At 42.0% G+C, this 24,975-nt stretch overlaps 2 protein-coding genes across 2 annotated transcripts; one reads left to right on the forward strand and one right to left on the reverse strand.

Moving 5' to 3' along the window:
• Positions 1 to 821: 821 nt before the first annotated feature.
• Positions 822 to 16,683, forward strand: LOC144470463 (LIM/homeobox protein Awh). Its single transcript, XM_078181648.1, has 4 exons — positions 822 to 827; positions 8,396 to 8,721; positions 15,373 to 15,827; positions 16,475 to 16,683. The coding sequence occupies exons 1-4, from the start codon at positions 822 to 824 to the stop codon at positions 16,681 to 16,683; spliced, it is 996 nt and encodes a 331-aa protein (XP_078037774.1).
• A 2,821-nt stretch (positions 16,684 to 19,504) lies between these two features.
• On the reverse strand, positions 19,505 to 23,735 carry Awh (LIM/homeobox protein arrowhead). Its single transcript, XM_078181662.1, has 5 exons — positions 23,725 to 23,735; positions 23,407 to 23,624; positions 22,132 to 22,380; positions 21,295 to 21,468; positions 19,505 to 20,366 (listed from the first exon to the last, which is right to left on the reverse strand). Exons 1-5 carry the CDS (start codon positions 23,733 to 23,735, stop codon positions 20,299 to 20,301), a joined length of 720 nt encoding a protein of 239 aa, XP_078037788.1. The 3' UTR covers positions 19,505 to 20,298.
• Positions 23,736 to 24,975: the final 1,240 nt, after the last annotated feature.

The raw sequence follows: 24,975 nt of genomic DNA on the forward strand, positions 1-24,975 counted from the left end.
ACTCGAGCAAGAACACGTCGAAGGGTGGAATAGAAATAGGAAGAGCAAGTGTAAGGAGAAGAAGACGACGACGACGACGAACAAGAAGAAGATAAAGAAGAAGAAGGAGAAGAAGAAGGAGAAGAAGAAGAAGAAGAAGAAGAAGAAGAAGGAGAAGGTCGCGTTCAGATCCCCACGGAAATTCCATTCGACTTTCGTCCTCTCGAGCGTAGATCCCCACCACTATTCCAAAGTGGGCGTGACAGGTAGGCGGAGCCTGCTGCCATTTCAGGGCTCCCCGTCCCTCAACCCATCGTCTCCTCGGCACAGAGAGGGTTGAATCGAGTCATGTGACGAACAGGAGTCCCCCTCTGCTGTCCCACAACACGGACACAGCGTCGGGGGCACACAGTGGATGCACGAGGCATGTACAAACGAAGTGGAAGCTGTCGGTGGGTGTGTGCACACTGCGGCGAGGCTGCAAAGAACAAGCTGGTCTGGGTTCGCGCGTGGTTCAAGGTGGAAGGGGCAGGACCGAGGACGCCAGTCTTCCCCGGGCCACGGATCTGGACAGGGTGCTTTGCTCTTCGATCCTTTTCGATCCACGAAGTCGACGACTTTCGACTCGTTCGATAGGTGAAACGCGTGATCGGTTCGACGAGGTTTTACCGTGCTGTGATTTGCTTTTTATTGACGGACTGAGATTGTTCAACCATCCACTTCGTCTCTTGAAGCTTCTCGGACCCTCTCGGACTCACTCGGACACTCTTGGACTTTTGCTGGTCGAGTCATGGATCGCCGGATGTCGAGGTTGTGACCTACGTGATCCACGCGCCGACGACATGAAGGTGAGTGCGATTCATTTTATTTAACCGAGCTCCGTGGTTCTTGCACAAAGGCTTCTCGCAAATAATTGTTGTAAACTGTGTTCGATTGAATTGATTTTACTGAGCGATGTTACTAAGTTTCTTCAGTGCAGCGTTTGTTAATTTTGATTAGTGCTACATTGGTATACAGTGTATAAAGCGATTGGTATGACGAGATTTATTTTGGAAAAATTAGGTCGATTTTGCTGCGATTAGGTGCTTCTTTGGTTGCTAGCTTTAGTGTAAAGAGTTCTTTTGCTTGCAGAAATAGCTCTGAAGCTGTTCTAGCTTAGCTTTGATTTGTACTTCTGTCTTTGTTAAATAAAACATTGCTTTATCCTCGTAAGGGGTTGCTAATTAGATCGGTAGCGTTGTTTAATGCAGGTTTTGTAAATTTTACTTGGATTTAGCTTCGGAAAATTGTTTCGTTTTCTTGCACGGTCGCTGACTTTAACAAGTTCATAGCTTAGTATAATAAAATATTAGTAGAGTTTAAATGACTATGATACGCTGTAGAAAGTGTTCAGTGCTGACTTAATTATTCATTATTTATTATCATATAAACTACTGTAATAAACTACTAGAACAGACTACTATAATACACTATATACTACATATTTATTTTCTATATAGCATAGAAAACAAATCAGCGATAAGGAACAAATATAATTCATCTCCCACAAATTTCCTTACAGTAAAAGTGAATTAAAAATGTTCGAGTCCCATGAATGCATAAAAAACCATACCCTACGATTGGCCACGAGAGTCATTCGATTTTCTGAAGTGTCGAAGTCAAGATTGAGTCATCGTTGTTTGCACAGTTGTCTGCGTTAAGTGTGCTAAGACTTTTAAGAACGATTTTAGAGCTTCGAGAGTGCTATCTTTGGTTTCAACTTGTCACGTGCTATTTTCAATTATATTATTGTAATATACAGCATCGTAATTTTATTATCACTTCGATTATATTGTGGAGCTTCATTGGCGAATCTTGTAGCAAATTCTACGGTTTAAACGACGAGTAAATCGAGCAAAGGTTAACACGCGCCATCTTTGCTCCAAGTGGCAGCAAATACTGCATCTTTCACAATGTACCATTTGTTTAACGATTGAGTTAATAGTAGATTGGTGAAGCAGTTTTTCTAGATAACCTTGCGTCTCTAATATGCATCAAACTATAGTTTATAAATCAGTAGTTAAATGCGACCCAAAAGTCTGGATATTATTACTGAAAATTGTATAGAAGAGATTATTATATAGTTTACTATAGAATATGTATAATATAGTATAGAAAACATAGCGCTGGGAAAATTTAACAAGTTAATACCATCAGCACGGAAAATTTAGCGTCCGAATAAATTATAAACGACGAGGTGTCATCGTTGCGTTCTACTAACGTATTGTTTAACAAACGAGCAGGAATTTTAGTACAGAAATTCTACAGAAACATCGACATATATTTATAATGCATATAAAACTGTTGTTGCGCGCGGTCGTTGTTTGAAAAGAATTAGCCAAAGCCGCGAAAACCACCATAGTGGTGGTAGTCATAAAATCGCGGCAAATCCGGACACCCTGTGCCCGACGAATTTCCCTGCCGGCCCCAGCGATCGAGCGAAAGGGTTGAACCGATGCCGGGGGCACGAAACGAAAAATTGTTTACGATACCCGGTGAAACGTATAAGGTCGATAAATCACGTGGAATGGTACTCGCTCGTGCCATTAAACGCGCGTCCGCTCGGACGCAACTGACGAATCGAACGTATCCGAGAACGGCATCGGTGTGTCCGGTAGTCGGCAGCGAAGCCCGTTTGACCTCTTCACCCGTTGCATTTCTCACTTTGTCAGCTCATCTCCGTCCCCCCGAAGTGTTGACGAATAAAAAATGAGCTCCTATTATTCTTCTTAACTACCCGCTGATTGCATTCTACGGCGATCGCGTCCACCTACGACCGTCTCGGGACGAATTGAAAAATTCCACGGTCGACGAAATGAAAATTTCGACTCCCACCGGAACGCTGACAACACGATGGATATTCAATCCGTCGGACCGACAGCTATCCATCACGTTCCGCAGACTATATCGCGATTGGGAAAACGGCGCGCCTCGATTACTGGCCGAGCCTCTGTCGCTGAGAACGTTATTCTTAGGGGCTAGATTAAATCGTCGGCGACGATCGGATATTTTGCGGTGTCAGCGGGAAACCGGGAGGATTCTCCTGTAATTGATCAATTAAATAGGAAATTGTTCGCAGACGATAGAGAAATCAATTCTACTGTACTTAATGTGTGGCGAGGCGCGAGTTATTCTCGCTGTAATCTTGCGTCACTGAAACGTAGACGCTACGCACAGAATTATTGTTAAAAATTATAAGAACTAGATAAAAATTATATAAAACATAACATCATTACAACAACGATAGGTGAATAATATTTTATTCCCCTGTCAGCGAAAATTGTCGGCGCTTTTAATATACAAAATATTTTATCGTTCGCAATAAGAAGCTATGGGACTGGAAATATTATTAAAAATGAACTGAAAAAGTATTAAGAATTTCTTACGAGCTAGAAAAGTTTTGAAAACATCGTGAAACTATTTGCGGGAGCTCGTCTCGATTTACGACACTTCTTCTCGATTTTTCCGAGGGCAACCGGGTATAAGACAAAGATTGCGGCCGGTTGTAAATTACCCGTTGGATTCCGTGGCGCCGGTTTTTCGCCGGGTCATAAACCAGGGACGCCATTGTAAAATCCCACGGTCGGCCATGGTCACCGTAACAGCCCCTTAGCTTAGTCCCGGACGAGTTTTTCCGTTTGCGCGAGCATCGACGACTCGAAAACGCTATCGCAGGTTCTCCTCATTGTTCGTCGACGAAGACCGATCGTTCGCGAATTAAACGAAACAAAGACCGGCAACATGTTTTTGACAATTGCGAGCACGAAGAGAGACATGGGTCGCAACGTCGGGGCAACGTTTACGCGAGTCAATCCGACGAGGAGAGAAAATTTATCGTTCCCGAACAATGGCGTTAATGAATCGCGATTTGATAGGCGTGTTATGCTGTGTTTTCGTCGCGTAATATTTACTACGCGATAATAGCTATTTACGAGCGAACGTTGCTGAACGGTACAATGAAGTGTCAGCGAGTTTTATGGATCTGAAATGTCGCACGCGATGTCGTTCGCCGGTGCGTTACGCGCCTCTCGAAATTATATTGCGTTTACTCAGCGGCGTGTCGGGTTAATAATTAATTTGTTGGAAGAATTTCCTGGGGAAATATGAAATTGTATGCCAAATGTTATCCCCATTTAAAAATCGCCAATATTATAATTCAATAACAATCTCATCTGCATATCTTATATCATCTCCTACCGATATTTCCTCTCAGCAACCTTGTACCGTAAATTCAACCATTACACGGTTAATTACTGGTCGATAGGTAGTACAGGTAGAGTGGACGGATCTGCCGAAAGGGTTGGAATCGCGAGGAAATGGCGACGGTGCCGCGACAGAGGCACAATCGACGGGTCCCCGGGTTCCGTCGAAAAGGAACACGCCGGGCTCAGTTTCCTCGGGAAGATCGAAATGCCAGAAGGTATAAATCACAGGTGGGGAGTTCAACATCGCCTTCGGCAGATCATAAATCAGTGACCGTCCAGCTATGCATGAAATGATTACCGGGGCCCGGCCGCGGCGAGAGAAGTCGCGACGAGAGGCGAGGAAGACGGAGAGAGGAAGGCGAGGGCGATGTAGCCGTAGCCGTCGCTCGAAATTGGCTGTCGTCGATGTTGTCTTTCTCTTGAGGTGTCTGTTATGCAACGGGCCTTTTCTTTCGACGTTTCTTTCTTTCGCTGCGGCTACGTGGCTTTCGGCGCGTCCCATGCAAATCCGCGGCCGAGTGGATCTTGCGTCGACGGCGCGCAACGCGGGTTAAAACCAGTCGATGGACGAAATTAAAGAAATCACTGTTTTTAATCTATTCAAAACTATGCGCGCGATATGTTAAAATATTGGAATAATCATACTTGGCAATAGAATGTTGAAAAAGTACAGAGCTTTTTTTTATCTCTGTCACAGTATAGAGATTCGGTTAAAACGTATCTGCAGTTTCCAAGATTTTTCCAAGATTTACAATATAAATATCAAGGTGACATAGTAGAAGCAATTATAATAATAAAGTGACGGGAATTTATAAATTTTTGATAGCCAAATAGAGCTAGCATAAAGGTAATAGTGTGAACTCGTGCGCGGCGCCTGCAGCGATCTCTTCTCGTGAAGATGTCGCTTGTGCAAGCATTGAAGTCTCCGGTGAAGCTAGGATCACTCTAATCGTTACGATATAATAATTAAAGAACCGCACGTTCTATCTAGCTGAAAATTTTTATCAAATCACATCTTATCTGTCTCTACAAGATTATCTTACCACCTGGTACACTACTTAAATAATTTACCAAAAGAAAAACAATTTATCGAAGCACTAATAAATATCGAAACTTCCAACTTCGTCGCCGTCGCATAGCGAAATAAAATAACAAGACTGCTAAACCAACAGTCAGAACTTAATGAACAAACATTATATTCAACAAACATCGAGGCATTGAACGCGTAATAATATTATTTTTATAAATAAAATAGATGAAATAAATTTAATAATAGTCCTATTAAACTACAAAAATGTTAGCAGATTTAATTAACCTATAATGGGATAAATATTTACGACCGAGTAACCGATCGAGAAATTGTTAATATCATTGAACATGTACAACAATCTCGAACGTTTGAAGATAAGACAAATCCTAGGACAATCCATCCTGCGTTTCTGGGCCATCTCCGTCAATAGATAGCGCGCGCAGCGATCGTGCTAGGTATAGGAACGAGGTAAACACCCGGACACGCATAACGTCGGCGGACGTAGCGTAATTAACTCATTGATTGCACGCTAGGATGAACAATAACCTTTGTACGTTACTCGTGTACCAATTAATAACATTGAGCCGCGGCACGGCGTACACGTGTGCACGCGCGAGCACGTGTGCCGGGAGACAGCGATAAGAAAAAATTGCATACAGATCAGATAAGCGTTATCCGTGCGTTTATCTCTACGCACTCACAATGACTTTCTCTCCCCTTTCGTTTGTCTTTCTGCTGCTCGCTCGCCCCCCCCCCCCCCTCCCCCTCCCGCGTCTCCTTTTCTCCGTGGCGGACGCGAGAAAAAGGAAAACGCGAATCAGCTGCGCCGGCGTGTGTCGTTGTCGATTGTCAATTAAACGCGAACCTTGGCACGGGTTTATACCGGGCGGTTATGCTTGACTAATGAACGATACCACGTTTCGCTGCGAATGCTTAATCGTTATTTCACATTGTACAGTTTGCACAGAAGCGTCGACATCTGTTCGCGAACTTCCACGAAGCTGACGCGTGTCAGCAGGAGGAATTCGGTGAAATTTTCCTTCCCTAATTTTATCGTTTTTCAGCTTCGCTTCGTCGCAAAATAATTCTGATAAATAAACCGTGGATTTCATATTTTTGTTATAAAATTAGCTGAAGATATATAAGACAGTCCGGTGATTAGAAGTGCAGTCGTATTTTTCATTGTTAACCATTTGTGCAAAATAAAAATCATTCGCAATGAAATGTTAACGCAATGAGAAATGGCTGGATAATATCTCCGACGATCCCATCCGCGAATTGACTAACTAATGACATCGTCGAGAGTATTATACAGTGGTTATCCAACCGCGCGGAGCGATAGTTTCCGCGTAAAAGAAGAAACACAAAGATCCCCCGGGTTCCGTAATCTTCGGATGGAAGACACAGAAGAAAGAAGGAAGACTTTGGCCGAAGGCGAACGTATTAAGCCGCGCAGACCCATCCTGAAACTCTTCGCCTACGTTCCGCTGCTTAGAATCATTAACAATTCCCCTGGATTTAATAGCCCTATCTCTGGAGTCGAGCGATAAATCTTGTCAAATATTATACCAATATAAATTAATATATAGTGCGTAGTAAATTTTCTGGACGGCGCACGTAGGTTTACGCGGGACAAGCTTACAAGAGACCCCTTTCCGGTTTATAGTTGCCGGGGTGGGTTCCCCCCACCTCCCGGGTCGCCGTCTCCGAGTCTAATTAATTAAACGGGAACTTGTAATGTTTCCTACGTGTCAATTAATTCGCTAAGCGCCAGCCTCGAAATTCCCCGTGGACACTCGCCGGTTCGACGATCCTTCGATCACGCGAAGCGGAATAAGAAGATCGCGTTTATCGCAGTCGAGTGATTTATTTCTGTATTTCTATTTATTTCTATTTATCTATATTTAGCTATATCTATCTATATATATATATATTTAGCTATATTTATTTACATTTATTTACATGACCGTTTTTAAATAATTCTTTATTTCATTTCCACTCCCATTTTTGTCGAATAATAATGGACAGCGTAAACAATATTTCCTCACCGAATATAGGAGGAAAGAAACATTGGCGCAAAGTATCGTTAAAGGGGGGGTGGAAGGGTGGCGGGATCTGGAGATTACCCTGTAAATTAGACGACTCGAATTTACACCGCCCACGTATCCGCTATTTCACTTAAATCTCCGCGGCACAATGAGCAAATTTGCGCCCACCATAGCCCGGGACGCGGAATCGCGTGCACGCACAGTGATACACGACGTGTGTGTAATCATGCGAATCGTAGACGTTAGGGCCGGCCCATCCCGGGGACCGAGGGATCATGCCCAGAGCGGCGTCATTTATCAGCCGGCGGCCTACCGCTCGTTTATTATTTCACTTTGCCGAGTATTAATTGAGATTTGGAGCCCGCAGCCAGCCGCAATCGTGCTACACACCTGGAAACGGCCCTCGAACCCCGCCGTTCGCCTCACCGATCGATCGGTGATGACCACTTCTCGGCTGTCCCGGACGTCCCGAAAAATGCCACCGAATGGAAAACATATTTTTATCACACGATTCTCTTTTAATTAATTAATTTTCGATTATTTTAACTTCCAATCGAATTTGTATAATTCTTTTAATTTTTCTGAAAATTCTGCCAGTTAATTCTGCTATGATATAAAAGTTTTAATAATTTTTCTAGAACATAATAATTCCAAGATATATTTTTAAGCCCGCAACATAAGTCTACATATACAAGAAAGTAGAAATTTATAGCAATTTTGCTATTTGCTAACGAGTCAATTCGAAACATTTATCTGATTATACACACGATGATTGAACACTTCCTCCGCTATTTTTCCAATTAATTCAGAAACTACCAAGACTAAAGTTACAAAACTTGAACACTAACATCGTGGATTATTGTTTAAAATAATAAGAAAAGGGTGGCACTTGTATCATCGTATTCTCCCTTGCACTGTCATTTTTATATCTGAATTTCGCGCCACTGTACAAGACTCCCGGCGCAAGCATCGGCGTCCCCACTGCTCCAAATCAAACGTGACTTATTTCCCTGCGAACGCTAAAAGGACATTATCAGTAATCTCAGCTCTTTAATTCGTCGAATTCGTCTAACCAACCGGGGAATTTGTTGCAGACGGAGATCGAGGTGGACACCGAGTGCCCGGACAGCATCCTCTGTTCGAACAACAACAACAACACGACGAACAACAACAACAACAATATACCGAGCGTGAAGAAGGGCGGCAGCGGGATCGTGAGCAACAAGGAGGGCCACGATGGCATGGAGATGGACTGCGGTGGTTGCGGGGAAAGCGTCCGCGAGCGCACCGTCCTCTGCGTAGGGGGTCGTACCTGGCATTCCAGGTGCCTCAAGTGTTGCGCCTGTGCCAGGCCTCTGCACGACCAGCACTCGTGCTTCCTACGGGGGATGAGGCTTTACTGCAGGCACGACTACGCCTTGTAAGTACAACGCGTTTCTATTTGCGGATGCCTTCGCGCGCTGGTTCGTTCGCAGTACCTTCTCCCGCGACGCCGTCGAACACCTTCGGGTAACGAACACGGGCCTGCGGACACCTCCGGTCTTAACCCTGCTTAATTATTATCTTAGTCGAACCACTGATTTCCGCGCGCTGATTCGGAAACAGGAACTCGAAATTGTGGGCTGTCGATGATTTTCTCGGGGAGGGTTTCGGTGACGTTTTTCGCTCAGCTTATTGTTTTCGGTATGATGTAGTTGTAATGTATGTTGTAATACAGTACGTATAATATATGTTATAATACAGTATATTATAATATGCAATATGCATTATAATATACATTATAATACAGTATATATGTAGCAAACTTCTGCTGAATACCTGTTATCTGATCTACTTTGTCGAGCGTTCTCTCAATTATGCGAACACCTGGGTAAATTGTTTGACTAAATCCATTTATTTGAACACGAATTTCAGCTATTTAAACAAGAAAACAAGTTCTTGTGTATTATAAAAATGTTCCTATAACAAGAGCTTAACTAAACGTTCTTATATAAGAATTTGATATAATTAAACCACTTTATTCAGGCGTATATTAAAATATGGACGAAGTGTAAATAAAACAAAAGTAAAATAGAAATTACATAAAACAGAAATAATACAGGAATAAAATAAAATAAAAATAAAATAGGGGTAAAATAGGAATAAAGTCAAACAGGAATAAAATGGGAATAAAATCAAACTAAAATGGAATAGAAATAATATAAAAATAAAATGGAAATAAAATGGAAATAAAATACAAATAAAATTTATATAAAATACAAATAAAATAGGAAACAATCGGTGGGCTTTTGCTTGTGGCAGACCCTAATCAAACCAGGCCTAAATCGTACCTTTTACCTCGAACAGGTAATCCCGGCAGTAATTTCAGGAAACGTGGCGGTCAAAAGTGTTAAAAGACGGTCATTGGAGCCCGTGTAAGAAGGGGGTACAGACGATATTGGCGAGTCACGAGCTTTTAATCCGAAACGATAGCCCCCCGGAATCGATCCCTCGGGAGCTGTTCGTGGAATCTTTGTGGCCGGTTTGCGCGACAGGGTGTCCGAGATATCGGTTATGCTGGTGTCAGCGTACCTCGCGAAGATCGGTCCCCATAAGTCGAACAAATGATGGTTCTTTCCAGGAGCAACCGATGGTAGCCGTAGAGGGGGGACATCCTCTTAAGCTCCGCTGTGCTCGTACCAGTGGGGTGTCTCCACCGGCTACGACGAGACAGAGCATTATTCGATCCATCGATAAAACCCTCGTGTTGCTCCCGGATTCCGGAACAACTGTCGCTCCTGACAGATTTAATCAATTGGATCTCGGACTTTACACGAGCCTTGCCTTTATCTCCGTCCCTGGTGCCTGGTCCCAGGCCGTCACGGGTTGTTCTCTACGAATCCGTTGCTTCGTCTATTAGCTGGCCTAATCAGATTCCTCGTTTACTTTATCCAGTGACGAGAGAGTAATGATCAATGCAGAAAAATAGTTATTATTAGAATTAGGAAAGCTTCAATGTTTTAGTATTTATTCGCGTGCTTGTAGACAATTTATAATATTTTTTTTTTATTTATTCATAATCCTTGCCTATGCGGCTTAGGGTAGCTTCCGGTTTACAAATTTTCCTACTTCTATTTGTATAAACTATAACTATTTACATTTGACAATTTATAATAATTAATTCCATTCGACATAACGTTGACATAGTAATTTACTAGTAACAAACAAAGGCTAGCCAACGTGGTAGTTTTATTGCAAGTGGTTAATAATCGAATTTGGAGGTTAGGTTAGCGAGGGTATTGAGACTAAGATCCCGTTTTACGAGGAGCGTGCGATTACACGTTAAACGATTACAAAGCGATTCCTGAGGGGTGGTGGTTTTCGATCGGGAACACGGGCTACACGTATAGACATATATATATGTATACGTGGCAGGCATGTGGGTGCCGAGTCACGAGTAAAAAGACTGGCAGTGTTCCCGAGGAACCGAAGGAATTCGCCTCGTAAGCCAGCTCTCCCGTGGCCAGCTGTGAATTTCTCTCTTTCGCCCACCCCCTCGCGCGATCGTCGTCGGTGCTTTTCAGTCGAGGACCGAGGACGGGTGTCTTTTAAATTAATAAATATTCGCCGACGCTATTCTCCGACGATCCGACCACTCTCTCTCTCTCTCTCTCTCTTTCTCTCTCTCTCTCCCACCCGTTTCTCCTTTTCCCCTTTCGGGGCCACCTTTTCGGACCCCCGCCGGTCGTTTCCCTCGCTCCGCGTCTCTCGACCGCGGCACAAAACGAGGCGAGGAAAGAAACCGAACGCGAGAGAGAGCTCGCCCGGGGGACCAGAAATCGCTCTATTAGCGGGGTCCGCGCCCGGGGACCGTGCGGATTCCGGTTCTCTTAATTCAGTATGCCCGAAAGATCGCGGACAGCGAAACGGCCGCCGCCTTAATCACAACCTTATCGTATTCGCCTTAATGGCACTTAAATGCGAATGCCTACGCCTTCCGTAAAAAGGGACCCGATCCCAATCGCGAGGGCTGATCTCCGACGCCACCCCCTCGGCTCCCCTCGGCTCCCCCCGGCCGCCGCCGCCGAATCATCGCCGCGCACGATTTCCTGAATACCCTTCGGGAATAATCAGCCACGGGCGGAGCGCCTCCCGTCCGCGCTTCCTGTTCGCCTTTCGTGATCAGTTCTTCGGCCTCGCGAGTTTCCTTAATTGGACAGAAAGATGCCCGAATTGTTTCCACCGCGATCTCAGAAACGGTAAGAAATTTTCACAAGCTTTATTTTATTTCGATTAACTTGCGATTTTGTGATTTATTTTATTTACTAGAATTCTGTGTTTTGTCTAGACTTGTATATCAATGTTATAGGCTTCTAACATCTTGTGGTAGTCGACTTGTCGCCGCCATTTTCTTCCGTACCTAACCTCGAGCAATGATAATCGAACTGTTCGCAGAGTTTCCTTCGTAATATTAATCAATCAGAATTCTTTTTAAAATATTGCTACGAAATGTTGTCGCGGGCTCTGACAGGTAGTCATACCTTGCATCGAGGTGTTAACATTTGAGGGGCAACGGGCGACAATAGCGTATCGGAGCGGAGTCCGATCGAGCCGGTCGATCCGCGGGGCTCGGTTACAAAAGCTTGACGGCGCAGGATTGGGCGAAACACGGTCGGCTCTTCTTTTTTTTTCCGCTTTCGTTTTTTGGTTACGAAGGGACCCGTGACCGCGAGAAAAAGCCAGTTGAGATGTCCTTTATTCGTGGCCCCGGCCCCATCGGTGTGCTTGGGGGCTTCAAACGTCGCAAACGTGACTCCGCACAGCTCGCTGCGCGCGAGCATGCGTGGTACACGTATATATGCTCGGTGACGTGAATAGCTCGCCTGTACGTGAGGTCCCCGCTGAAGAAGAGGAAGATGACGAGGAGGAGATGGAGAAGAAGGTAGAAAACCGGGGAGAGAGACCACGTCGAAAACATTAATCACCCACCGGCGAACCACTGACGCGCCCACGTGACGGCCACGTGACTCAAATTGCGGACAGATTTTAGCGAAATTAGCTCTGGCTATCTGTTCAAGGAGACCTCGTTATAGACTGTGACTAATTATCCATCAATTATCGCATTACCATAAAAATCAGCGTCCCATTGTTGTAGACTCGTTATTTATTTATTCATTATATATATAGTTATTTTGAGATTATTTCGAGAAGGCCCAAAAGACTTTGCAAAGACACTGTCACATTCTAATTTTAAAAATCAATTCTAATTTTACTATAATTTGTCATTATCATTTCGCAATTATTATATCTAATAAAAATCCACAAACTATCGATCAAGATCCTCAATACTTCGATAATTGCCTCCTCAACAGTTTCTCTAATTTTTAAAAAATGCTCCTAGCTACCAGAGACCTTAAAATCGCAGAACATTTCAGTCACCATGGTGCATGGTGTTGCCGGTTCCCGATTCATTTCGGGCTGTAGGTATATCAGCTACGCCGTCGAAAACAATAATTCACCGGTAAAACGCATAGTAATTTATTTAGTCCCGCGGTATCTCGGAACGATATCGAAGATCGCGATCGTGATCTGCCTGCGGAGCGCGCGAGAATCGACTACGGTCGTGCACGGGGGACCATGAATTTCTGCCTTGGTGAGGTCGGATAGCGCCTGACTTAATCCCCCGTTGACTTATAGGGCCCGCCTATGTGGAAGAACAAATGAATAAATTAGGGCGGGGTCGTTTGGTAGCCGATGTACGGCCCTGAAGATTTATAGATACCCAATACCAGTTTACCCATCCTACCGGGCTGGTTACACGGGGCTTCTGGCTGTCTTGCCTCTCTTCTCTCTTTCGATTATCCGACGTAAACGCGCGATCAGGATAGGGGTGGCGCCACTATTTATGCTAATCACACCTCGCCCGGCCTCTGTATATGGTATTTAAGTATTATGTGGAAACATGCTGTATAATAGAAATATAATCTAAATTGCATATAAATATATAAACATAATATAGGTAATATATAAACATAATATAGATAATATATAAACATAGTAGAAATAATATATAAACCTAGTAGAAATAATATATAAACCTAGCAGAAATTATATATAAATATCACAGAAATAATTCATGAGCACAATACAAATAATTTTGCTATACAACACGATACAAATAATAAATTTGGACTCGCGACTCGACGTCTGAGGGGTTATGTTGGTTCGCTTCTAGGCGCGCCCCGGTGCACGATCACCATAACCAATAATGCCCGAAAATATCTTCGATGCGACGATGACTGCGCGATTCGTCGTCAGACTAATCCTTCCGTAGCTTACCATATTTTTCCATACAATAAACCTATAGTCGATCGGCCATTCTTCCCGTTCATCCCCATCGGCTTATTCTTCTTTTCCTTGTCAGGCTTTTTCTAAGCAAAAAAGAACATCCCTGTCGATGTTTCCTGATTTCGAGTTGCACAACTTGGTTAACCAATTCGACGATGGCMTWGACSWTGYTCTTGCAATTTTATTTATCTTTTTAATTAGGCTTTATAATAAGGCTTTTAAAATTCTCTGACTTAARTCTTTTATTAGGTTTTGAATAATGGGTTATGTAATTCTTTTATTAGRSACTTTCACTATTTTYTAACTAATGACGTATACAATTTTTTAGCCAGAGGCCTTCATTATTTTTTAAATAATAAGCTTATGCAATTTAATAATTTAGCTTATGCAATTTTTTGATTGGAGACYTTCACTGTGTTTCAAGTAATGGATTACACAGTTATTTTATTAGGTACTTTCGCTATYTTYTAACTAATGGCTTACACAATTTTTTATTTAAAGACCTTAGCAATTCTAAGACTGAGARACGGAGAGAAAGACATATAAATTATTTAAAAATATAGTATTATTGATATATTTATAAGAGGGACAAATTATAATAGATAGAGAGCAATAGAGCAACAGAGCAAGAGAAAGAAATAGATAAGGAGCAATAGAGTTAAAGAGACATATAGGTAGAGAGCAACAGAGCGCGAGAGAGAGAGAGAGAAATAGAGAGCAATAAAAGGCGAACGAGCAAGGGAGACAGATTCTCGGGGCGTGTCGCCCGTTTCCTGGTCGTCGGTCTACGCTCAAAGGGTTCGAGTCATTTGTAGGGCGAGGGGAAGCCGCGGGACTGAGATGTCGAGATAATCTCGACGTAATCTGCCGGTTGAATCGCGAGAGGTCGAACCGATCCTGAAACCGTGGAGAAAGAGAGAGAGAGAGACCCGCGCGTCTGACGCGCTGCTCCACTCCGATGTCCCTCGACATCGAGTGGCGGAGTAGTATGTTAATGAGGACAGGGCCATCGGATTCTCTCGTGCACGGAGGTCCTGAATGAACCTGCAGCCCCGACCAAAATAGCCCCTTCTTGTGCCCTCCCCCGGCCCCTCTAGTCCTCGCGCCATCGAGAGAGAAACCTGCGGGACGCGACCGCTAATTTGAAACGGAAACGGTATTCGCGTCTTTCCTTTCGATTCTAAGCTGCGATAACTGCCAATTATACCGACGCGAAGCATCCTTCTTTCTGCTTTTAATCGTCTCTTGGGAGAAATTATCTCCTCCTCGCAGAATACGGACATTGTTTTTATTGTAGGATCGGGGGAAAGGGTGAAAGTTTGTCGGTTGGAATGAGATGTTGCCTTGGTTCGGTATAATTGAAAGCGGCGAAGCATTTTTTGGAGAAACTCATATGCTTTTTTAATGCAAAAATTAATTGCTAGAAGATTGCGTGATTCGTGTGGTTATGGTAGAATTTAAACCCAAGCACTTAGGGGTGACTCTTAAGCCCTGCTAAAATTGCTATACCACGTTGCAAGAATTTTTATTATGTAATATAATGTTTTCTTAGATTTTTATTACATAAATTTCTATATCGTTAGAGTTTCTACTCTAAACTCTTTGTATATTAAACGTAGAAATTATTTATATTATTGATACTTAATCTTGCAATGTCCTATAATTAAATGCCCCATAACGCAATATACCTAACCTAGCTTTAAAATCCGGAGAAACGAATGAAGGGTTCCTTTTCCAATTGCAGGACCTTCGGCGCGAAGTGCGCGAAGTGCGGGCGGAGCGTGGGCGCCGGGGACTGGGTGAGAAGGGCCAGAGAAAGGGTTTATCATTTAGCCTGTTTCGCCTGCGACGCCTGTTCCCGGCAATTGTCCACGGGGGAGCAATTCGCCCTGTTGGACGCAAGGTTGCTCTGCAAGGCGCACTATCTCGACGTGGTCGAAGGGAACAATACCTCGTCCTCGGAGGACTGTGATTCCGAGCACGGCGGCAAGGGCAGCAAAACGAAAAGGGTCAGGACGACCTTCACCGAGGAGCAGCTCTCTGTTCTACAGGCGAATTTCCAACTGGACAGCAATCCTGACGGACAGGACCTGGAGAGGATAGCGCATGTCACGGGGTTGAGCAAAAGGGTCACGCAAGTTTGGTTCCAGAACTCGAGGGCCAGGCAGAAAAAGCACAGCGGGAAGATCAAGACGCAGAGTGAGTACTTCGACACTCTTCCTTTAGCAGAGAATAGAGCTTTCTGCACAATGTTTTTTAATTAAATAAATAAGTCGTTTATGGGGTAGCAATTTATAAGTGGCTGACAGGGTAGGAGACGCTTTAACTCTTTGAGGATAAAGGATAAAGGATAATCTATTTCGTAGAATATAAATATGTTTATTAATTTACAGCTTATTCATCTACACTTTATTAACACTAGATTTACGGAATCCGTCAAAATGACGGGTCACGGATTTGTTAACGTGCTATAATTCAAATTTTAAAGATACATTTATTGCTTATTTATCGATTATATTTACTATAATTATTTATATTTATTTATTTACCGATTAAATTAACGATTAGAATAAATCGTTAATTTCATAAACAAATATAAAACGGCTGCTTTTATTACTCCGTAAACCTAGTGTTAATTTGCATTTTATTAACCGACACTTTATTAATCCAAATTTTATTAACCTACAGTATATTAATCCACATTCTATCAATCTACACTTTATTAATCTACCCTTTATCAATCCACACGTTTGCTAAACCTCTTAGGGGATGGAGCAAACCCGTCCAACACCTGAACCGCGTTCCACGGGGACTTAACAAACGATTTGCTTGTTTATCTTGTCCAGTGCACCATTCGCCCCCGATGCAGCACCACCCAGGGGACCTGTACTCTTCAGGGGTGAGCATGGTGGGCGCCTACTTGGGCGGCTACCAGGGCGGCAGCGCCGGAAGCGAAAGTCCCGGCAGCCCCATGACACCGCTCACCCCGTTGACGCCGCTCACCCCAACGACGCCCAACCACCTTCAAGCGCAGTTCTGCCACCAGGCTGGGTAACTGCGGCCTAGGACCTCCAAAAACAATTTTGACGCGAACCCAGTGACTTTTGGGTGTCCAGTGAACATTCTCCGTGGACCCTCGATCGCTCGTCTCGAGAAAAGTGTTAGCCATAAGAACATTCTCGCGCGTAGATCTCGCTAATGAATCATCGAAGTGAGAGGACTCGCGCTTAAAAAAAATTCGCTCGGTGGTTTTACAGTGAACTTGGTGCGACGGTGGACGAAATTATGAGACATTTCATAGTTATTTCGATTGTATAGCTTTTTCAAGGATCGTCTTCTAGCTCTGGGAGACGATCGACTACCCTTTTGTACATAACCGAGCGGCGAAGAGTAACAGTGATAATATGAATAGTTTAGGATTTCGTGGTGAGGATTCTAGGCCCCTAGTTAGCTGATGTTTATAATTATTTATTTCGATTACCACAGTCCGTAGCTTGTATTTATAGGCATTTCTTGGAACGAGCGTGTTTTGGCCATACATGTGCAATGCTATAATCGAGTTACTTTTTAAGGGTCCGCCATCTTTGCGCGCGGTCAGTCTCCGTCGAACAATCGTTTCCGTAGCTCGTCTTTTTCATTGTCTACGTTGCTCGGATGAAGATCGTTCAGCACTGTTTATTCGTGATTTACAGTTTTCGCAATGAAAGAATGATGCCGCAACATGGCGGCGGCTGGTATCTTCATGATCCTTGCAGTGAGCGTGTCCTAGAAACTATTCGAAAGTGAGAAGTGTATATAAACCACGTAGCTTTTGTATATAAAACCCGACGACTTGTGCATGAATATTTGACATCGCCCACCGCGATGTACACTGACTCCTGCAATATTGTAAACCGTACTGTTATTAATAAAAGTGTCTTTTACTGTTAACCAGTCTAACTCCTAGACGAAGATGCTCCTCATCGAAGCGCAGTCCTCAGTCCTCTGAAACTCGGCAGCTTTTTATATACTCCTATTTTATTTATAATTTTAGAGGCATTGAAATTATAAAATAGAGATTGAACTTTAATTTACATAACAAGTGCATTTGATAGATTCTTCGCGTTAAGTCAAAGACTCCAAGTTAGAATCATGGTAGTTAATGGGTTAAAGAGATAAATATAAGACTAACAATGTTAGAGAAGGAACATATTTATTGCAAACATATAAATAATTAACACTCAGTTTAGATCATCTAGAATCATGACCCATCGATTCAACAAGTAGAAGAATCTATTCTAAATATATATCACAGTAACACAAAGTCGTTGACACGTATGGGCGTGGTCTATTGGCCCCGGGGCGTGGTCTATTGGCCAGAAGGAGGATCTATTGGTCAGGAGGCGTGTCTTATTGGTCAAGAAGCAAGGCTAAAATTACTGAATATCTTTTTATTAAGCTCGATTTCAGGTACAGTGGAAGAAACGACAAAGCATCAGGTATGAGCAACATTTTATATTGTATATACTTAGTTTACAATATTTACATCACAATACATGTATATTAAATTATGGTTCTTTTACGAGTACACAATTATCTAGACACTGTAAAAGATACTTTCATTCGGAGCATTGCTTTCGGATGTACACTGAGAGATCTCTTCGGCTCGAGACGCTACGGTATTCGAAGTACTACGGAACTTCCGGTGACGATTAGGCCACTCTGATTTCACCCTAATTCTTACACGATCGCACGCGTTCTTATCGAAACGATCTGCCTGATCACATCAGGTATCCACCGGCGGTCGATGGAAGCGGGACGAGGAGAAATAAATCGCTTTTATTGCTTTCCGCAGGAACTGCAGTCTCTGGGATGACTTATGGTTGGCTGGAGATCGGATTAGGCTAATCGTTGCTACCAGATTTTATGCATTAACATTACTAATACATAAATTAAGATTTTACTTATTTTTTCTTATTTTTATTTAACATGGAGATCCGCCATTTGCAAGAAAAATAGTCTTCTCCATTTTCTGTTGTTTTAATTAGACTGCAGATCTTCGCGCGATTTTTCAATTTTATAAATTATTTTATAAAAGTACGAACTATAGCAAGAAGACCACCTACGAGCCTAGAAAGGACTTCTCACAATGGAAATTAAATAAAAAGTTTATCGACTAATCATTAAGGTATAGAAAATCTGCAGTCCAGCGAAAATATTTATTAAACTGTCCAAACAGAATTTATTTAATGAACGATAACAATAAAAATGCTTCGACGAGTTAGCAATAAATTTGATTTAGCAATGACCAAGGTTCAGCTAACACTATTTGAATAAAAGCGAACCACGAACGGCTTCCCGGCGTCCCGCTTCCATCATGGCGGACGTGATCGCGCTTAACACGGAACGGTTAACTTGTATATCACTTATTTATAATAAGCTTGACACCGAGTGCGAGAGAGCTGTGCCGCCGTTCCAGTCTTAAAAAAGTTGGCGCCGTCTACGGTCTTTTTTCCTGGTGTGACGCGTCATCGATTAACAACATTCTGGGCGGATTTCGTTCTAAACCATAGAAAAAACAAGACCTTCTCCTTACGTGCTATACGTGGGGGGGGGGGGGGGGGGGGGGGGCGGGGAATACGAAACACGGCTGGTGAAACATTTCGAAATGAATTTTCCAAAGCGCTAACCATCTAATAAATTTCATTCACTAATCAACAGCGATCGTTCGGCGTCGAACAACCCTTCGAAGAATTAACCCACTGAGTAAGTACGATCGCAGGAAACATTTTAGCCGTCCCCTAATTAACAATAGCTTCCGCCATTTTCTTTGACGCGGTCTCGACAATTTTTATTTTATTCAATTTTTGATTTAGTTTCTAAGACAGTGCTGCGAATTATTTATAAACACGACGGAACTTTCACATTTTTGCTGGTAGATAATTAAAAATCAAAATTGTATTTGTATGACTCTATTTTATATAATTTATAAGATATAAATATATAGAGATATGGTAAATGTAAATTAAATAGCGATGCTGTGCATATAATTATTCATATCACTGCGCGAGCGGGCCGGAATCATAGCGATTCGATCGACATTTTTCATTGCGTCGATTGTTTATAAATTGAGTCCAAGTTTTCGAAAATCGCTGTGATTTTAAGCCGCTCTTGTAATAATTACAGACTGTGGAGTTTTACGCTGTAATAATTCTTTTCCGAAATTAAAATAACGCTTCGCTGAAATAATTTTCTAAGGCAAAGATAAAAATTGCTGTGCCACATAAAAATCCACAGACCCTGCGTCGCACCCTTCTGAAAACACCCTTCGAATTGCATTAACCAGGGGACGGCCTAATTAAATTAAACGCGTAAATGAACGTTTTTGAAACGTGTCTTAGAAGAAGGCTTCGGAGCTTAAACCGCGAGCTTTGCCATTTAATATCGCGCGTTATTCGAGTCGATTAAATGAACCGGCAGCAAGGTTCGTCAAAATCGAACGGTGAAATAGCAAAAGAAGCTCGCGCAGTTTAAGAAACGAAGTTTCAAAGGCGGCTGGCGCCGTTGTCGATAAATTAAGTTGAAACGAAATGAGCCGGGCGTCGCGACGGTCTCCCACTGTCATGCGCGGAGATACGAAACGCGACCGTGCGATTATTTACAATGCCGCCGTGCTGATCGGCAGCGGCTATTAGACCTCGTTCGGCATCGACAACATCATCGAGTCCTGCGAGAGCTCGTCCATCGACTGTTCCGAGCCTGAAGACAGAGTTGACGGGGTTGCGATTGATAGTAGACCTTATCAAAGCAGAATTTTCGGTTCGTTTTTTTGTGCACTGACTGCGTCTCGTTCTTAAATATTTTCTCGTCCGTTTTTAGCGACTTTTTAGCGAACTTTATCTGCCATTTATAATCCACAGGCTACTCTTAACCCTTTCCTGTCGTATTAAATTTATGCATCGATGTCATGCCGATAGGAATTAATTTTCGTTGAATTAATAGCGACAGTAGGAAAAATAAAATTCTTTAATTCTTTTTTAAAGCTTAGACAATGTTTTAATTTTATGTGAAGGTAAAAATATAGAAGAGCTTTGGCTGAGAGTAGATATACGTTTGCAAAGGGTTAATTAATAGACTGGCTAAGAAATATTGATTAGAATAGACCTGGACAATGAACTCGCTACAATTAGTTTAATTTATTTCTAGCTGATATTCTAAAAGGAAGTCTGATATTTTTTATTGTTAAGAATATTCAGAGCTGTCTATAATATTGTTTTAGATATTTTTATTACAACTAGATTACTTGCGAAATGATCGATAAATTATGATAAGGAAATAATTCTGCTTAATATGAAATAACCCTTCTGAAAGGGTTGATTTGAATTTTAATCTTGTGCTAAATTCTTTTTTAAAAAATTCTATCGCACCGAAGGATTATTGAGACGCTTAAAATGGGCGGGTCTAAAAATGTCCCACCATGCCCTACAATAAATCAAACTGATGGGACATTTTTAATTCCACCGTGCTTCAAAGGGTTAAACAAAATGTCCGCGATTGCGTAATCGAACAATTTCTCGAACGCGTACGCTTCGAAGAGCCAACTTTCACGTTTGCAGGAAACGTAGAAAGATGTTGTTCGGCATCGAAGGACAAAGGGGATCGAAAGTAGAAAAAGAGCCACTCTTACCGTGATTATGATAAATCGAAGGCGTGGGACTCTTGCACGTAGCCGGGCTGAGCTGCGGCTGCTGCTGGCCGTGATGGTGTTGCTGTTGATGTTGAAAGGAATAAGTCAGATGTAAATTGATGTGCCGGCCGAAATCGCCCGTAGACGCGGTGGAATTCGGTGGTGATTGATGAACTGTAACAGTAAACGCCGATGCTTAACACCGAACTGTCGTAACTCTCAATATTTCTAGGTGTAACTGTGATTCATCCTATCGAAAGATCGACCGTCCCTTCCTTTTTTAGAAAGCTCCGACTTCTAGTATCATAGCTACCATTAATATACAAATATCGTGATTTTTATTGACAGGGAGAATATCGTAATTTTTATTGACTTCGAAGTAACATTTTTATTCATTGAGAATTGTCATACTTTCTATCGACTTCGAATTATCATATCACTTGACTTTGGAGTATCATAATTACTATTCTCCTCGAACATTGAAATATAATTATTATTCACTATAAAATATCATAACTTTTATTAATTTCTAAATATCATAATTATCTTTGACTTCGAAATATAATTTCTATTGACTTTGAAATATCACAATTACTATTCACTTCAAAATATCATAACTTATATTAATTTCTAAATATCATACTTTATCATACTTTATTAGACTTCAAAAAATCATAATTTCCACCGACATTTAATTGACCTCCTAATCTCTATCTAACCTATAAAATTTGTCTTTTCGTAAACGATTTACACGGTCTCGCATCGCATTTCGGAGCTATTGAAACCGATCAAAAATAGTTAACGAGAAATCTGAAAGAAAACAAACGCAAGAAGTACCATGTTGCCCTTTCATTTTGCCCGTGTGCAGATGCTTCTTCTGCCTCGCCCTAGAATTCTGGAACCAAACCTGCGTAACTCTTTTGCTGAGCCCCGTGACATGCGCTATCCTCTCGAGGTCTTGGCCGTCGGGATTGCTGTCCAATTGGAAGTTCGCTTGGAGAACGGAGAGCTGCTCCTCGGTGAACGTCGTCCTCACTCTCTTCGCCTTGTTGCCGCTCTTGTGGCCGCTTTCGGAGTCACCGCCTTCTGCGAAAGTAGCAATTAGGGGCGCCCCACCTTCCGTTCGCATTCGCGAGGACTCTATCTTTCGGTTCGCACCCTTTAAAGTGGCCCGAAAGTAGCTATCCAACTCGAACTCGAGGCATTTTTATGCTAATCGAGGCTTCTACGTTACGTACGATCACGATCATTACTGTTTGATCACCCGGTATATTTGGACTGTTCGATCTCGAGGTTTGATATACTTTCTACAGTGCTGTCTGACAATTGTAGCACCAAGAGAAATTTTTTCTTTTTATTTAGTATGTCCTTTTTATTTTTTAATTGTTATTCTCTTTTTATGTTGTTTCTTTGAAGATTTTTAAATTGCTAAGAAATGTTTGTTGTAACTATTTTATTCTATTCGTGCTCAAATTATTGTAATTTATTTGAGTTTGTTTTAAAGTTCAAATAGGTAATGAATAACTATAATTGTTATTTAATGAAATTATCAATGGACAGCACTGATCTGTATATTATTCAGAGAGAAAAATGTCTGCGTACTTAATAACTAGACCGTGAATATTTATATAAAATAGAAACTATCTTCAGTAATTTTGTATCGTTAGATATTTATATATTTTGAGAAATATGAATTCAATAATTTAAGATAATAATAATTGCATAATTTAATTTACGAAATATTCTATCTTCAGCTGACATTTCTAAGCTCTCTCAACGCGATTGCAATTTTAAATTGCAAGTATCCAAATTTTCCATAAACCGAAAAATCTTCAATATGTTAACCCTTTGCACTCGAGGCTATTTTACCTATAAATTATAAACAATCTTCCTAGTTCATAGCATTTCCATTCCACGTCGCAAAGTGCACAAAATTAATTCATTTGACTCACAACATTTTAATTACTTAACAATTCTTTAAACCTAAACTTTATTGTTATAAAATTGATTAATTTTGATTTGACGTGATGGAATAATTTTAGTGTTTTTTCAAAGTCAGCAATCGAGCGCAAAAGGGTTGACAAGGTTAACAAGGGGTTCGCATAGTCTCACCATCGGAGGATGTGTTGTTGCCCTCGACGACGTCCAGATAGTGTGCCTTGCAGAGCAGCCTGGCATCCAAGAGAGCGAACTGTTCACCTGTGGAAAGTTGACGGGAACAGGCGTCGCAGGCGAAGCAGGCTAAATGGTACACCCTTTCTCGGGCTCTTCTTACCCAATCACCGGCTCCCACACTACGCCCACACTTCGCGCACTTCGCGCCGAACGTTCTGCAAACAAAAACCGATTGACCTGTTAGCGATCAATCTACGCGAACCATTCCTTCGATTGTTCCTACCGTTTCACCTTGCGAGACGATCCTATACATACTGGAGCCGCATTAGTTTAGAAAATAATTTAGAAAAATTCAATTTATAATGCGCTTTAAAATCTGAGATCTGAATTTGATGATGTTAGAATTTAGGGCAGTGAGGATCTTGCAAAATAGCTGTGAAAAATAATATTGCCGCTGATAGTTCGTAGTTTTTAATATTGTTAATATTATAATATTATAATAGGGTTATAATTGTGATATTAATAATAGTTTTATTAATATTAAAGTAATATAAATATGGTATAAAATATAATAAAAATATAATATGAGATATAACATAAAATAGAATATATAGAAATTAAATATACAGAATAATTATAACAATATTTCAGTGATTAAATATGTATATTTATGTACCTTTTAGGAAACTTTGAGAGTCACATTTGCTAATATTAATTTGTGAACGAGACTCACACATTTCCAATAAATATTAACCATACAACATCACCGTACCTCTTCCCATAAAAATTGCAATTTGTACATCGACCATAACTTTCAAATCTTGCCGACCAATCCCCATAAATTCGAGACAAATCTCGCAGTTATCCTCTCCTCAACATCACCATTAAAAACAGCAGTACACAGATCGTTGGTACAGGCAATATATTAATTAAACTTCGAGCGCATTTCCCTCTAACAAAAAAAAAAAAAAAACTCGTGCAATTTGCAAATCAGCGGCGATTAGATCAATTTGCGTGGGCGGCGAGCAGACATTTTAATTTGCCGTGGAAGCAAGAGCAGCGAACGCGGGACGCACCTTTTTTCCGAGGGAGCAACAATTAATATCTCGGTGCCGCGCACGCGATGCCTTCTCTATCCGCGATCGCTAATGGCGGCCATGAATAAATTCCGTCAGGAAATCGGCGGGTTTTCCGGGGGCCGCGGACGAGGCGGAGGAGTTTCTCGGCGCGCGGTCGATACTCGGCGGCTTATCGACACCCCATATACACGAGTGGCCATGGGGGAATCGTCGTCGGCACTTTGCCGGATACATTCGTTAGGAAGTGAGACGTCCACTGGTAGCTAAATCCTTCGGGCGAGCTTCCATCGTGGAATTTATCGCCGCCATTGCCGCAGGTGGCCGCCGCGGTCCGTGCGTGCGGAATTCTTTACGATTCCTTCTGATTTTCCTGCATGTGACCGCGCCGTTTGTCACCGCTTGCCGCGCGGAAAAGCCGCGGAATACCGTCGGGTTCGCGAAAATAATGCGAAACGCGCTGCTGAAAATAGTTTAATAATTTTGAGAA

This window comes from Augochlora pura, chromosome 1, assembly GCF_028453695.1.
Source record: "Augochlora pura isolate Apur16 chromosome 1, APUR_v2.2.1, whole genome shotgun sequence".
Lineage (NCBI taxonomy): Eukaryota > Metazoa > Arthropoda > Insecta > Hymenoptera > Halictidae > Augochlora > Augochlora pura.